Genomic DNA, 11364 nt, shown 5'->3' on the forward strand with positions numbered 1-11364 from the left:
TATATATAATTTTTATAATGTTTACTAATTTCTTATTAAACAGTTACTATTATAATCTAATACTATAATAATTCACTTCCCTAAACATCTTCTAATATTTGGTTATTCGTTTTTCGAATATTTGCTAATGTCACGGGACAACCCATCTAACCCTACAATATTTGGGTATCAATGAAACTATTAAAAAAAACTTGTAGAAATGCCTCTTAATTAGTTATTGAGTATGTCTCTCATTTTACACCTAAGTCAAACTGTGATGGTTAATTACAATCACATCAATCAAACATAATATACAAATTTGAATTATTTAAAAGTTCAAATTAGACGTAAAATCAAAGTCAATGTTGTTTACTTTAGCTATTAGAGACTCAAGTCTCAATCAATAAATATGTTGCAATTCTCAACTAATGTTCATTGAATTAAAATAGTATCGGTGAACATTTTTTTTTTTTACATTCATTCTCACCACTCACATCAAAATGATATTTAAACAAAAAATTTCACCAACAAATAAGTAATCGAGGTCCGAAATGCACTCAAGTATTTTTTTTTCTCCATGTAGCAAAATGAATCGAAATATTTAGAAACTAGCAATATGTAGGATGGACCGTGGTAGACCAAGATGGACATCTATCATAGTACATAGATGCACAAATCGTAACATATTTTGCTCTATAACATATGATTGTAATATTTTATTATATTTGTAAATATTTTAATAAATTTGGTAAGTTTTAAAAAAAAGTTGAAAGAAGAAATGGGTTGAGATATGGAAGTCTCTCACAATCACATGGAAACATTATTGCCCAACTTTGTGACAAATTTTTATTTTATTTATATTAGTTTTATCAATGCTTTTATTTATTTTTATAGGTTATCTTATTGTTGCTATTTTGGCCTCTTTTAATAGACATTTCAATAATGTTAAAAGAAAATATAAATATAGTAGTGTGTTGGGAATATATATATATATATTTGTTTTTGGGCCGTATAGATATAAGAAAACGGTCGAAAATATTTATAAATATAATAATGGTGAATAACTATAACTAGTTTTATGTAGTATCAAACACGGTTTAAACAATTATTTTAATTATATTTTTCAAATCAATTATCAAACTCATATCTAAGGTGGGATATGGGAGGATTCCTCGTCTTCGTCAATGTAAGATTTAGATAAGTGATTCGTTGTTGGAGAAGCAGACACTGACAAATTTAGTATAGGTCTAGAGGATCGAGCCCTCTCAACTTTATCATCTTTATATAATGTGTATAAAAAAAACTAATTAATATTTAATATTTGTAGGTAGCTTAGTGGTAATTCTTTTTGTCAGTCTCTATTTTAACATGAGTTCAAGTCATATTTATCTAGTCAATAGCTCCATAGGAAGATGATGAGAAGGAAGGAAATATTTTTTAAAAAATGACAAGTTTTGGTTTTTCATTTATTTTGATCCTTTGTTATATTTATAAAAATTTATAGTGTGAATAATAAATTTTTTAAAACTATTGGCAATTATATTTTATAAATAGTTTAAATTTTGTTGTTATATTCCAATATATTTATATTTGAAAATGAGTGTATATGACAAATTTGTAATATACTTTGTAATTATTTGAGTTTGTTTGATCATATTCACGTGTGTGCGCGCGCGCGGGGGGGCGAAATGAGGGTTGAGAAGCGTCTCCTGAGTTGAGGCCATGCATAGTTAAAGTGGGGGATTCGAGACAGATACTCATTCTCTCTCTCATGTGAATTTTTGCATGCATATACCTTTGAAAACGTAGAGTTAACATGCACTGTTTTGATTGAAAATCTAAAATTTGTCATTTCATTTACCCACAACAAAGGACTATTTTAATTAAAAAGAAAACATTAATTAATTGAGGTGTTTAATTTGAAAGGGTTTGAAGTTAAAAGATCAGATGGTTGGTTGGTTGGTTTGAAATGGAAGAAATCCGCCATTATCTCGAGCTTGAAACAAAAGGCAGCGAGAAAGACGGGTGTGTAATGGCTATGGAGAGTCATCCCCTAACCAACCTATTTTCCCTCATTGTAAACTATAAAACAAATCAACCAACTACCAGCATTCCTTCCAACGAATCAACTTTTCGCTTCTTCGCTGTCGCCTCTCATTCGATCTCTCCCCTCCCTGTTCTTAAACCGGGAGAGATCTATTCCATTTTCCATCCAATTTCTTCTTCTTCTTCTTCTTCTTCTTCTTCCTCCTCCTCCTCCCTCCATTTTCCTCTATCAATGGGTTGCGGAGAGTCCAAGCTTGCTATCGACACCGCCGACGGCATTCTCCACCGCAAGAAATCATCCGCTAGTCGATCTAAGAGCGGACGAAGAGCAGGTGATGGATCCAAGACCAGTACTGCCCATTCCTCTAGTGCTGATTTGAAGGTTCCGTCTCTGAACAAAATCGATAGCTCTGTCAAGGTTGAATCCTCCGAGAATAAGGTAGAGCAGCGAGATGAGAAGAAGATCGATGATGTTGCGAAGATTGAACCGGAGGTTAAGACAGAGCAGAAGATCGATGCCGCTGTGAAGATTGAATCGGAGGAGAAGAGCGATAGCATTGTGGTGACGGAAGGAGTGAAAACAGAGGAGAGAAAGGAGAAGGAGGTTGCCGGCGACAGTGAGAAGAAGGAGAAGGAGGTTGCCAGCAGCAGTGAGAAGAAGGAGAAGGAGGTCGCCAGCAGCAGTGAGAAGAAGGAGAAGGAGGTCGCCAGCAGCAGTGAGAAGAAGGAGAATGAGGACGGAGGGAATGGCGGTTCTGTTGAAAAACAGGTGGCTGGAGAAACGAAAGCAGAGGAGAAGAAGGAGGGCAGTGAAGTTAAGGTAGAACAGGGAGTTAAAGGTGTTGAGGAAAAACTGCTGGCCGGAGAAGTTGAAAAGGAAGGAATTAAAGCTGTAGAGAAAAAGGAGGTGGCCGGAGAAACGAAAACGGAGAAGAAGGAAGGTGGCGCTGTTGAAGAAGGAATCAAAGCTGCAGAGGAAAAAAAATTGGCTGAAGAACCCAAAGTAGAGAAGCAAAATGGTCAGTAAAACTTTGACACTCTCAACTAATTTATTACATAAAATTTGGAATGAAAATGACAAAACGATTCAAAATAATTACAACAAAATGGTAACATATTTGATTTCACAAGCATAACTCAAGTTACAAAATTATTACTTAGTTTTGATTCTTCGAAAAGAAAATCAAACTTATTTTATCTGTAAATAGTTTGAATGAACTAAAAAAAATTGACATATGATTTAAAAGTTGTAAAGGTCTAAAAAAAGTAGTTTGTGTGGACAGGAGAGGCAGTGAAATTGAAGGAAGAAAGTGAAGGTAAGAAGGAAGAAACCCAAATCTCAGCACCCACTCCACTACAAGACAAGAATCTCAAAGATCCCAAGGTTTGCTATTCACAAAACTCTTATAAAATCTTCTTAGCATTCTTCTCACATTATTACCTATTTCTTTCTTATATATATAGAATAAGAAGAAGAAGAAGAAAAGTAACTAAAGAATGTTATTGATGAATTGATGCAGGAAAATGGAGGTGATTTGGAAGTGAAGAACTCAACAACAGAGGAAAAGAAAATAGCACCAACCAACTAAGTGATAAAATGATTTTGTGGCCAAATTGAAAGATGATTGGAGAAATAGTTATATATATTTACACAAACACACACATATGATACAAAAGAAATGTTAATGATTTTTATTGTCTAAATAAGAACTCAATAACAAGTTCAAATGATTTATACTTACTAACAACAGAGATTTTTAATTCATTTTTTCTTTCTTTTTTATCTTTTAATTTTCTTAACATAAACTAATGTCACATCTTATTATATATTTGGAAGTGGTTCACACGTGTTAGTTTAGAGGCAAAACACAAATAAACAACACTAAAAGTAATCAAATATAAAACTCAATTTTCACGTTTTGATTAATTTATTACGTTTTCAAAGATAAACATGGCCTAAAGGCTAAATGCAAACTAAAACAATAATAATTTAAAGTGAAAAAACCCACTTCAAGTTTTTGAAAAATATATCGAATTGTATTGACATTTAATTTCATCAATTTAGACGTCGAATGAAATAGTTGCAAGTTGCAACCTTGACCTTAAGTTTAGAATATCGTTGCAACTTTTAGTCGGATAAGAGTGTATCATATGTGTGAATTATGTATGAAAACTATGTGATGTATGGGATGCAAAATTTGCAAATATTTAAAGAAAAACGACACGAAAACAAACTTACAAACGTTGATAAAGTTGCTTGACATTACATTAATTAATTAAGAGCGTGTTTGAAATTAGTTGTTGGAATAATAATTTTAGAAAAAGAGATTAGCTACCATCCACTTTTAAACAATTAAATGATACATAACTCTTAAAGAGTGATTTTCTATAACTTTGGAACCTAATTTTCAATTAATATGTTTAATAACAAATGTTAATTCAGAGCTACTCAATTAATAATTATATTTTTTATTTAAAAATTAATTACTTTACTAAATAGTTATTAAAATGATTTTACAAATGACTAACCAATAATACTTACTTTATGCAAAATCTGAATTAGAGATTCCGATCAGCACTTAAAGAAATTATGCAAAATCTGAATTAGAAATTTCGATCAGCAGTTAGTCACCTGTCACCTAATTTCTCTAAAATCAATTTTAGTTTATGTAAAATTAGTTTTAGTTTATGTAAAATTAGTTTTAATTTTACATTCCCATCGGCACTTAAAAGAAGTCACCTGTGACCTAATTTCTCTAATATTAATTTTAGTTTATGTAAATTCAGTTTTAGTTTATGTCAATTTTAATTATCTCAAAACCACTTCTTTTAAGCAAATCCTAAATATTTGAGGTAAAATCCGATACCATCAAAATAATCTTAAATATTTGAGGTAAAGTCTCATTCTGATACCTTCAAAATAATCCTAAATATTTGAGGTAAAGTCTTGATACCATCGAAATCAATAGGAAAATTGTAATGAATAACCATTTGGGAATAATAATTAAATATACAACAACATTTTTAAAAAATTACAAATATAACAAAACTTAAACTTGTATCACTAATAGACTCATGATTTGTAGATGATACATGGTCTATAGTGATAGACTCTATCATTGATAGAATTTGACAAATCTTACTATATTTATAATTTTTTTAAAATGTTACTATAATTACTAAATTTGTAACAATCAATTTACAAATTTCCATATTTGCTATTAAACGCAAATGGCACATTTTCTTAAATAACAATTTATTAATATTACTCGTAAGTCTAATAACATTTGTAATTTTTTGAAATGTCTAAAAGTTAACCATTGGTAACTTGGCACATTCTCATTGGAATCTTGCCTATGACTTATCGTGTTTTTATGTGGGTGGCGAAAAGTAACACTCAAAGTACATCTTATAGAACGCACCGTGAACAAATAAACAACTAAAATACCTTAAAATTTAAGACACTGTCAAAGCAAATCAATTGATGCTAATTAATAAAAAATAATACAACCTACCTCGGTGGCAATTAAAATGCTTTTTAGTTCTCCAATTAAAATTCTCATTCTTTTAGGTTCAAATCTAGTTCCTAAAAAGTTATTATGGTTTGATTTTGGATTAGAAACCAAACCATACTAACATATAACAAAACGAACACCTAGATCTCTCGAGCCGCCCCTAAATCATTTGAATAAAAAATCCGAAGCAAAAAACAACCAATAACACTAAATATAACAAACATCCTGTTCTAGATCGCATCTTATATTCTAACCTCTTCTATCCACATTATTCTAAAACTTACAATTTTCAACGCATAGACATGCTTTACAACATTCTTACTCAACATACGTTTTCCCATTATGTACAAAATAATAAAGAAAGCAAGTTATTTACAAAAGGTTGGATAAATATGATTTACCGGCCAAAACCCAACATGATTTGATAATTTTGAATAAGGTTTGAAAGAATTCAAATGGCACCTGATCCCTTGCCATCGAGTACCAACTGTTCCTTCAATCTGATAAGAGAAATTCCAGGATCTCTAGAGAAAACTTGATTTCCATTTGGATCTGATGTTCCGTATGATGCCGCCAGAGGAGGATCCATTACAAATCTACATGATCTCCATCCCGGACTACTTAACTCAACATCATAGTACACCAAATGATCTGAAATACTTTTCCCAGAGACAGACCTGCATTGAATTCAGCCGGTTAGAGTATTAGGTCAAGTCCGAAAATCCAAAAGCTTCCTATTACCGACCCCTAAAGTGAATAAAACAATCTTAGTTAGACTAATTAATCTAAATTAATAGCTGAACAAATATTGGATTTAAAATATACTAATTATCTCCCAGTTCTTCTCATGCATCACGTTGGCAATATGATTATTGGTTACGCATTTTTTAAATTACTAGATCTAACTTTTTCACGATCTTGCAGGGGAAATTTCAGAATAAAGCCTTAGATGAAGCACCCCTCTCAAAAACATCAGATCAGCAAGAGATGAATTACCTGCTACAAGATGGGTCTTCACCAGAATCATCACAAACCTTTTCAACTTGATAAACAAAACTTCCGAATCCAACATTATAAAGCCAAACCTGCAGAGAAGGAAGCATACACGTTTATTTCTGCTTAACAAATGAAACAAAGTATTTTAGTAGAGTCGGCTTTCTGCGGGTATGGACAATGGTGGTGCCACTTTTCTTATCTTCAACCATTTTAAAGCAAATTCTTTGAAGATATGTTTACTTTTACAAATCTCATTTAACAGTTAAAATAAAATTGAGACATTTTGATACCAAAGAGACATACCTCTCTAGGAAAATGGTGATATGTCTTTTTAGGAAAATAAGAATAAAATGGAGGCAAATGGGGAACGACATCATTTCCATTCGTAACTCGAAACGTATTTGGCACTATTTTGCTATAGTAAGATGCAAATACTGCATTGCCAATACGAGGTTGTCCAAACGTCATAACCTGGACATTCTGGGAATTGTAGTTAACCTGTAATGAACAGAAAATCCTCAGCATAAGCATTCATCCACTAAACAAGAGGATCAAAATTATAACCTAAAACAAAAAGATTCGTACCTTAAAAAGATACAAAAATCTCATGTTCAAGTACTCAAAAAAAGTAAAATCATGGTCATGTACTGTAAGGCTAGTTTGACAACAGCTTTCTGTTTCCTCATAAAAAAATGTTCAAGTGCAACGCAGGCAGATGGAATATATTTTTAACTTCAGTCTCCACTATATTGACTATTTATGCAAATAGTAAGATTGTTATATGTCTAGCAACTTTGGCTAGTATGTCCTTCAGAAAAGCATGGAAACAATTATCACAGTTATTAATCAAGGAAGAATCCAACATCACTTACTGCAAGATCAAGGCCACAAAATGCTGCCATTGCCCCTCCCATTGAATGTCCAGTCACAATGATGTCAAGGTTACCATAGAACTCCCTGGCTCTATCAACAGCAGTTAATATAGCAGGGCGTATTGTTGTGTTGTGATAAGCATAATAAAACCCATGGTGCACCTGAGGTAAGAAAAGAACGGAAGTTAATGCTTTTCTCTCTAACTGCTCAACATTGAGTTTTTAGTAAAATAATGAGATAAAGAGTCTCTTCGAGGACTGGGGTCCAAATTCAATTTGCAGTACTGTAACTAAAAAAATAGAAAATATATAAATTAATGAAAATCAAATAAGAAATAAGAAACATAACTATATAAATAGAAGGCTAATTTGGAAAAACTCAAAGTTGAACAAAAGAGAATTCTATTAACCAATAAATTTTAAATTTTCAACTCCTTAATGCGAGTAAGCCACTGCTGATCGTGAACTTCATATTCCTTTATAAATTAAATATTTTAGAACCTCAGTTAGGTTCACTGGAGGATTTAGTATAGGTCTATGGCCTCCCCCAACTTTATGCTCTTTATATAATATATATAGAAAAAACTGAATAATACTGATACCAATGGTTAGGTTCTATCTTTCTGTAGGACTTCAAATAGACTCCATGGCTGCAATTCTATTCTTTTCAATTTGTCGTCTTTTAAAAATCTAACCCAAGTCCATCTCTCCACACTCCTTGTGCTGGCTTAATCTTTCAATAATCAATATGATATAAAAAACAATATCACCCCAACAATCAAATTTTGAGGATCTAAACATGCACCAGAAGTAACTTTACCCAGAGCACTCCTTCTGTACTATCATAGATATGGATTTAAGCAAGCACAGGAAGAATGATTGGATGACCTTACCAATTAAGAGAGAATAGAGTGGAAAGATCTACAACTTTTCGAAGTCTAATGAAAAGAACTAAGAACCTAATGGAGCTTCTAGAGTATTCAATCTAGATAGCAAAGAACTCACAGTCAGCGGTAACTTTACCTCTAGTACATTCTAAAGAACAGATAACAGAAAAAATTCACCATACAAACCATTGAATCCGGCATGCCAGGGTACATCAAGTCAAGCTGCTTCCAGTATAGGTCTTCAATCCAGTTCTGTATGCTGGAAATAAAGTTCAACGTATAGAGTAGAGTCAATACAACCATCACCAACCCCCAAACATCAGATGTTTTATTTATCTAATCCTAGTCAACAAATAATATGATTACTTAGTTTCATAAAATAGAAAGCACGGACAGGTTCAAAAAAGCAAAATTTCAGTAGCGTGATTTTCATGGGCATTGTTCACCGTTGGCAGAAAATTCTATTAGGTATTTCCGAAGTATCATCATAAACCACAAAAATAAATCAATGCATCACCCATGTATAGTGATACTTTAGATTGAAAAAGTATTTTCCATATTCTCAATTGCGAAATGCAAGAGTTTGATACCACAAGAAAAAGGAAGCTATTTGTCTAATAATGAAAAAATAATCCATGTATATGAAAATTTTCACCCTGATAAACCTCTCTATTCATCACCTGTTTTCTTGAGTTCCTCTAAAAGCAATAATGAGAGCATTAAGACTCTTTGCTACTCCAACGTATCCCTGAAGTAAAGAAAAAAAAAGAATATCACAACAATAAATGACAATCAAGCTTAATTATTATAGACCTAAAAACCATCCAATGAAATATACCTGTAGGCAGTGCTGGACATCAACAATCAGTTCTATAACTTCAAACCCCTGAATCCATTGAAAAAGAGCATAAGTGCTGATCGTTTTGACTAAAAGAGTCTCAACACTCAACAAATACAATATATAACTATCACAGAGTAAAATATTTTGTATTTCAGTATTTGTCCACATCCAATCAATACCATTAGATTACCAAGTACCTGAGTCAGGTCATCACATCTTGTGCATGTCCAAGTAAACAGTTCCGTTAAATCAGATATGTATGCCTGCAATCAGAAATTGCTTCATTCGAGCGAATAACGCAACGACAATGACCACATAAAATGAAGAACACGAGAAGCGCCAAGCATCAAAAGACAAAACATACCGCAGAAGCATATTCCACCAAGATTTCGGCAAGAGTATGGTTAAAGGAAATAGCATCATCGCTGTGCTTGTGGTTCAATCTGAGCTCTGAATTTGAAGAGTTCAAGGCCAATATTAGACGACCTCCAAGTTTCACCGAACAAAAATAAATGAACTAACATGCACACTATGTTACAACATTTAATAATCAAAACAACCAAGAAAAAACAAACAAGTTTAACATATTACCCCTTCCGACGGAAAAAACGATCAGGCAAGCAAAAATCGCCACTGTCAACCATCTATGCCGCTCCATAGTCCAGAAAACTAAAAGAAACATAATAACAAAAGAAAAATTCAAAACACGGAAAGACAGTGCAAGGCGATCAAAAGGACAATCACCAACACCTATGACACCAAGCAAAGAGCAACCGAAATTCGAGCGTCAAATTGCAGCAATTGAATTCAACTCACAAAATCAGAACCACGTTCCAGAATAAGGAAAATTAATTGAAATAAAGAAGAATTATCAAGAGGAAATGAATTACAAAATTGAACAAACTTGGAAAAGGAGAAAAACAGGCCGAAGATTATGCGGTTCGGCCGATGATCGCAACGTTAAAGCACCGGCGTCGGCACCGGCTTCAATCAAGGAAAAAGGAATGCCGCGTCATGCGTGCCGAAGGAGCTAGACGAGTGCAATCAGTTCTTGCCGGAGAAGGAAAGGGAAATCTTCTGCAAACAAACGGAGGAAGCTTAGCAAAACGGAGAACGACGGAAAACGACTTAAGAAGCCGATGATTTACGAAAAAATAAAACTTGAGATTTGAAATTACCGAAAACGCACTTTCTTTTGGGTTATTTACGCCTTTACCATCCCGTTTGAGCCAGCTAATTCTACGATCAATTTATTTTTCTTTAATTACTATATGAGTTTAAGATTTTAACACATGATTGAGAAAAGATATTAACTCTTTTGATAGAAACCTTCCACCAAAACATCATGAGAATTACTACTAAGTGAAGGGTTTGATTTTCGTCTCTCAATTTTTAATTTTATTTTTGTATGAGTGGATGACGTAGAACATATGAGCATGTTGCATCTTTTTTCGATTTGAATACAGTTGAACAAGTCAATACATGTATAATTAGTTATGAATTCTCTCCTTTGACATGTTGTTGAACACATAAAGATAACAATACTTAATCTTACATACATATTTAGGTTACTACTTTCGTGCATTTTTTAAATAACAAAAGGAACAAAATAAAACACACCCATTTATAACTAATCACCATGTATTTATTAATCTACAAAACTTTGATATCTTTTTTAAAAATTCATTAATCTATTATACACAATCTACAAAACTTTGATATCTTTTTTAAAAATTCATTAATCTATTATACACAAAGACCCATACATATAATTATATTTTTTAAAAAAATTTAATGACCACATAGAGTCAAATCTCAAAATTTAAAGAGCCACCTGTCATTTAACTTATGTGTGTGTGTGGTCATAGATAGATCTCATATGAAATGTCCATTTTATCCCACTCTTTTCCATTTCTGTTTCATTCATTTCCAAAAGATCCATATAAAAAGAAGTTTCTCAATATGTTTTGAGGGAAAATTATTAAAAAGTACTCTAACAATGGATATGCTCAGAATATCCCATACATATAAGTTTCAAGGGAAAAAAAGATAAACCATTTGATTCCATTTCCAAGTTTATCAAATAAAATTCATTTAATCCCATCAATAATTTCAAAATCTCAAACAAATTATGGCAATTAAATTGACAAAATTACTAAACAAATTCTATAAATTTTAAACAATTCTAAAAAGAACAATTAGAAATGTGATTTTCCATTTTTTTGTTC

The 11364-nt window shown here is 32.3% G+C and overlaps 2 protein-coding genes across 4 annotated transcripts; one reads left to right on the top strand and one right to left on the bottom strand.

Moving 5' to 3' along the window:
* The first annotated feature begins 1996 nt into the window (after positions 1 to 1996).
* On the top strand, positions 1997 to 3791 carry LOC101207310 (histone-lysine N-methyltransferase, H3 lysine-79 specific). Its single transcript, XM_004134424.3, has 3 exons — positions 1997 to 3044; positions 3309 to 3409; positions 3546 to 3791. The coding sequence occupies exons 1-3, from the start codon at positions 2012 to 2014 to the stop codon at positions 3612 to 3614; spliced, it is 1203 nt and encodes a 400-aa protein (XP_004134472.3). The 5' UTR covers positions 1997 to 2011; the 3' UTR covers positions 3615 to 3791.
* A 1934-nt stretch (positions 3792 to 5725) lies between these two features.
* Positions 5726 to 10263, bottom strand: LOC101219859 (lipase). 3 transcript variants are annotated; one of them, XM_004134145.3, is made up of 11 exons: positions 10041 to 10260; positions 9728 to 9805; positions 9501 to 9586; positions 9334 to 9399; positions 9134 to 9181; positions 8976 to 9043; positions 8482 to 8554; positions 7409 to 7570; positions 6840 to 7034; positions 6537 to 6625; positions 5726 to 6217 (listed from the first exon to the last, which is right to left on the bottom strand). In XM_004134145.3, exons 2-11 carry the CDS (start codon positions 9792 to 9794, stop codon positions 5992 to 5994), a joined length of 1080 nt encoding a protein of 359 aa, XP_004134193.1. In that variant the 5' UTR covers positions 9795 to 9805; positions 10041 to 10260; the 3' UTR covers positions 5726 to 5991. The 3 variants fall into 3 exon arrangements, with proteins under 3 accessions (XP_004134193.1, XP_011651035.1, XP_031738019.1); XM_011652733.2 differs by having other exon boundaries at positions 10027 to 10260; XM_031882159.1 differs by lacking the exon at positions 5726 to 6217 and having other exon boundaries at positions 6533 to 6625; positions 10027 to 10263.
* Between the last annotated feature and the right edge of the window lie 1101 nt (positions 10264 to 11364).

The sequence above is a fragment of the Cucumis sativus genome, chromosome 3 (assembly GCF_000004075.3).
Source record: "Cucumis sativus cultivar 9930 chromosome 3, Cucumber_9930_V3, whole genome shotgun sequence".
NCBI classification, from domain to species: domain Eukaryota; kingdom Viridiplantae; phylum Streptophyta; class Magnoliopsida; order Cucurbitales; family Cucurbitaceae; genus Cucumis; species Cucumis sativus.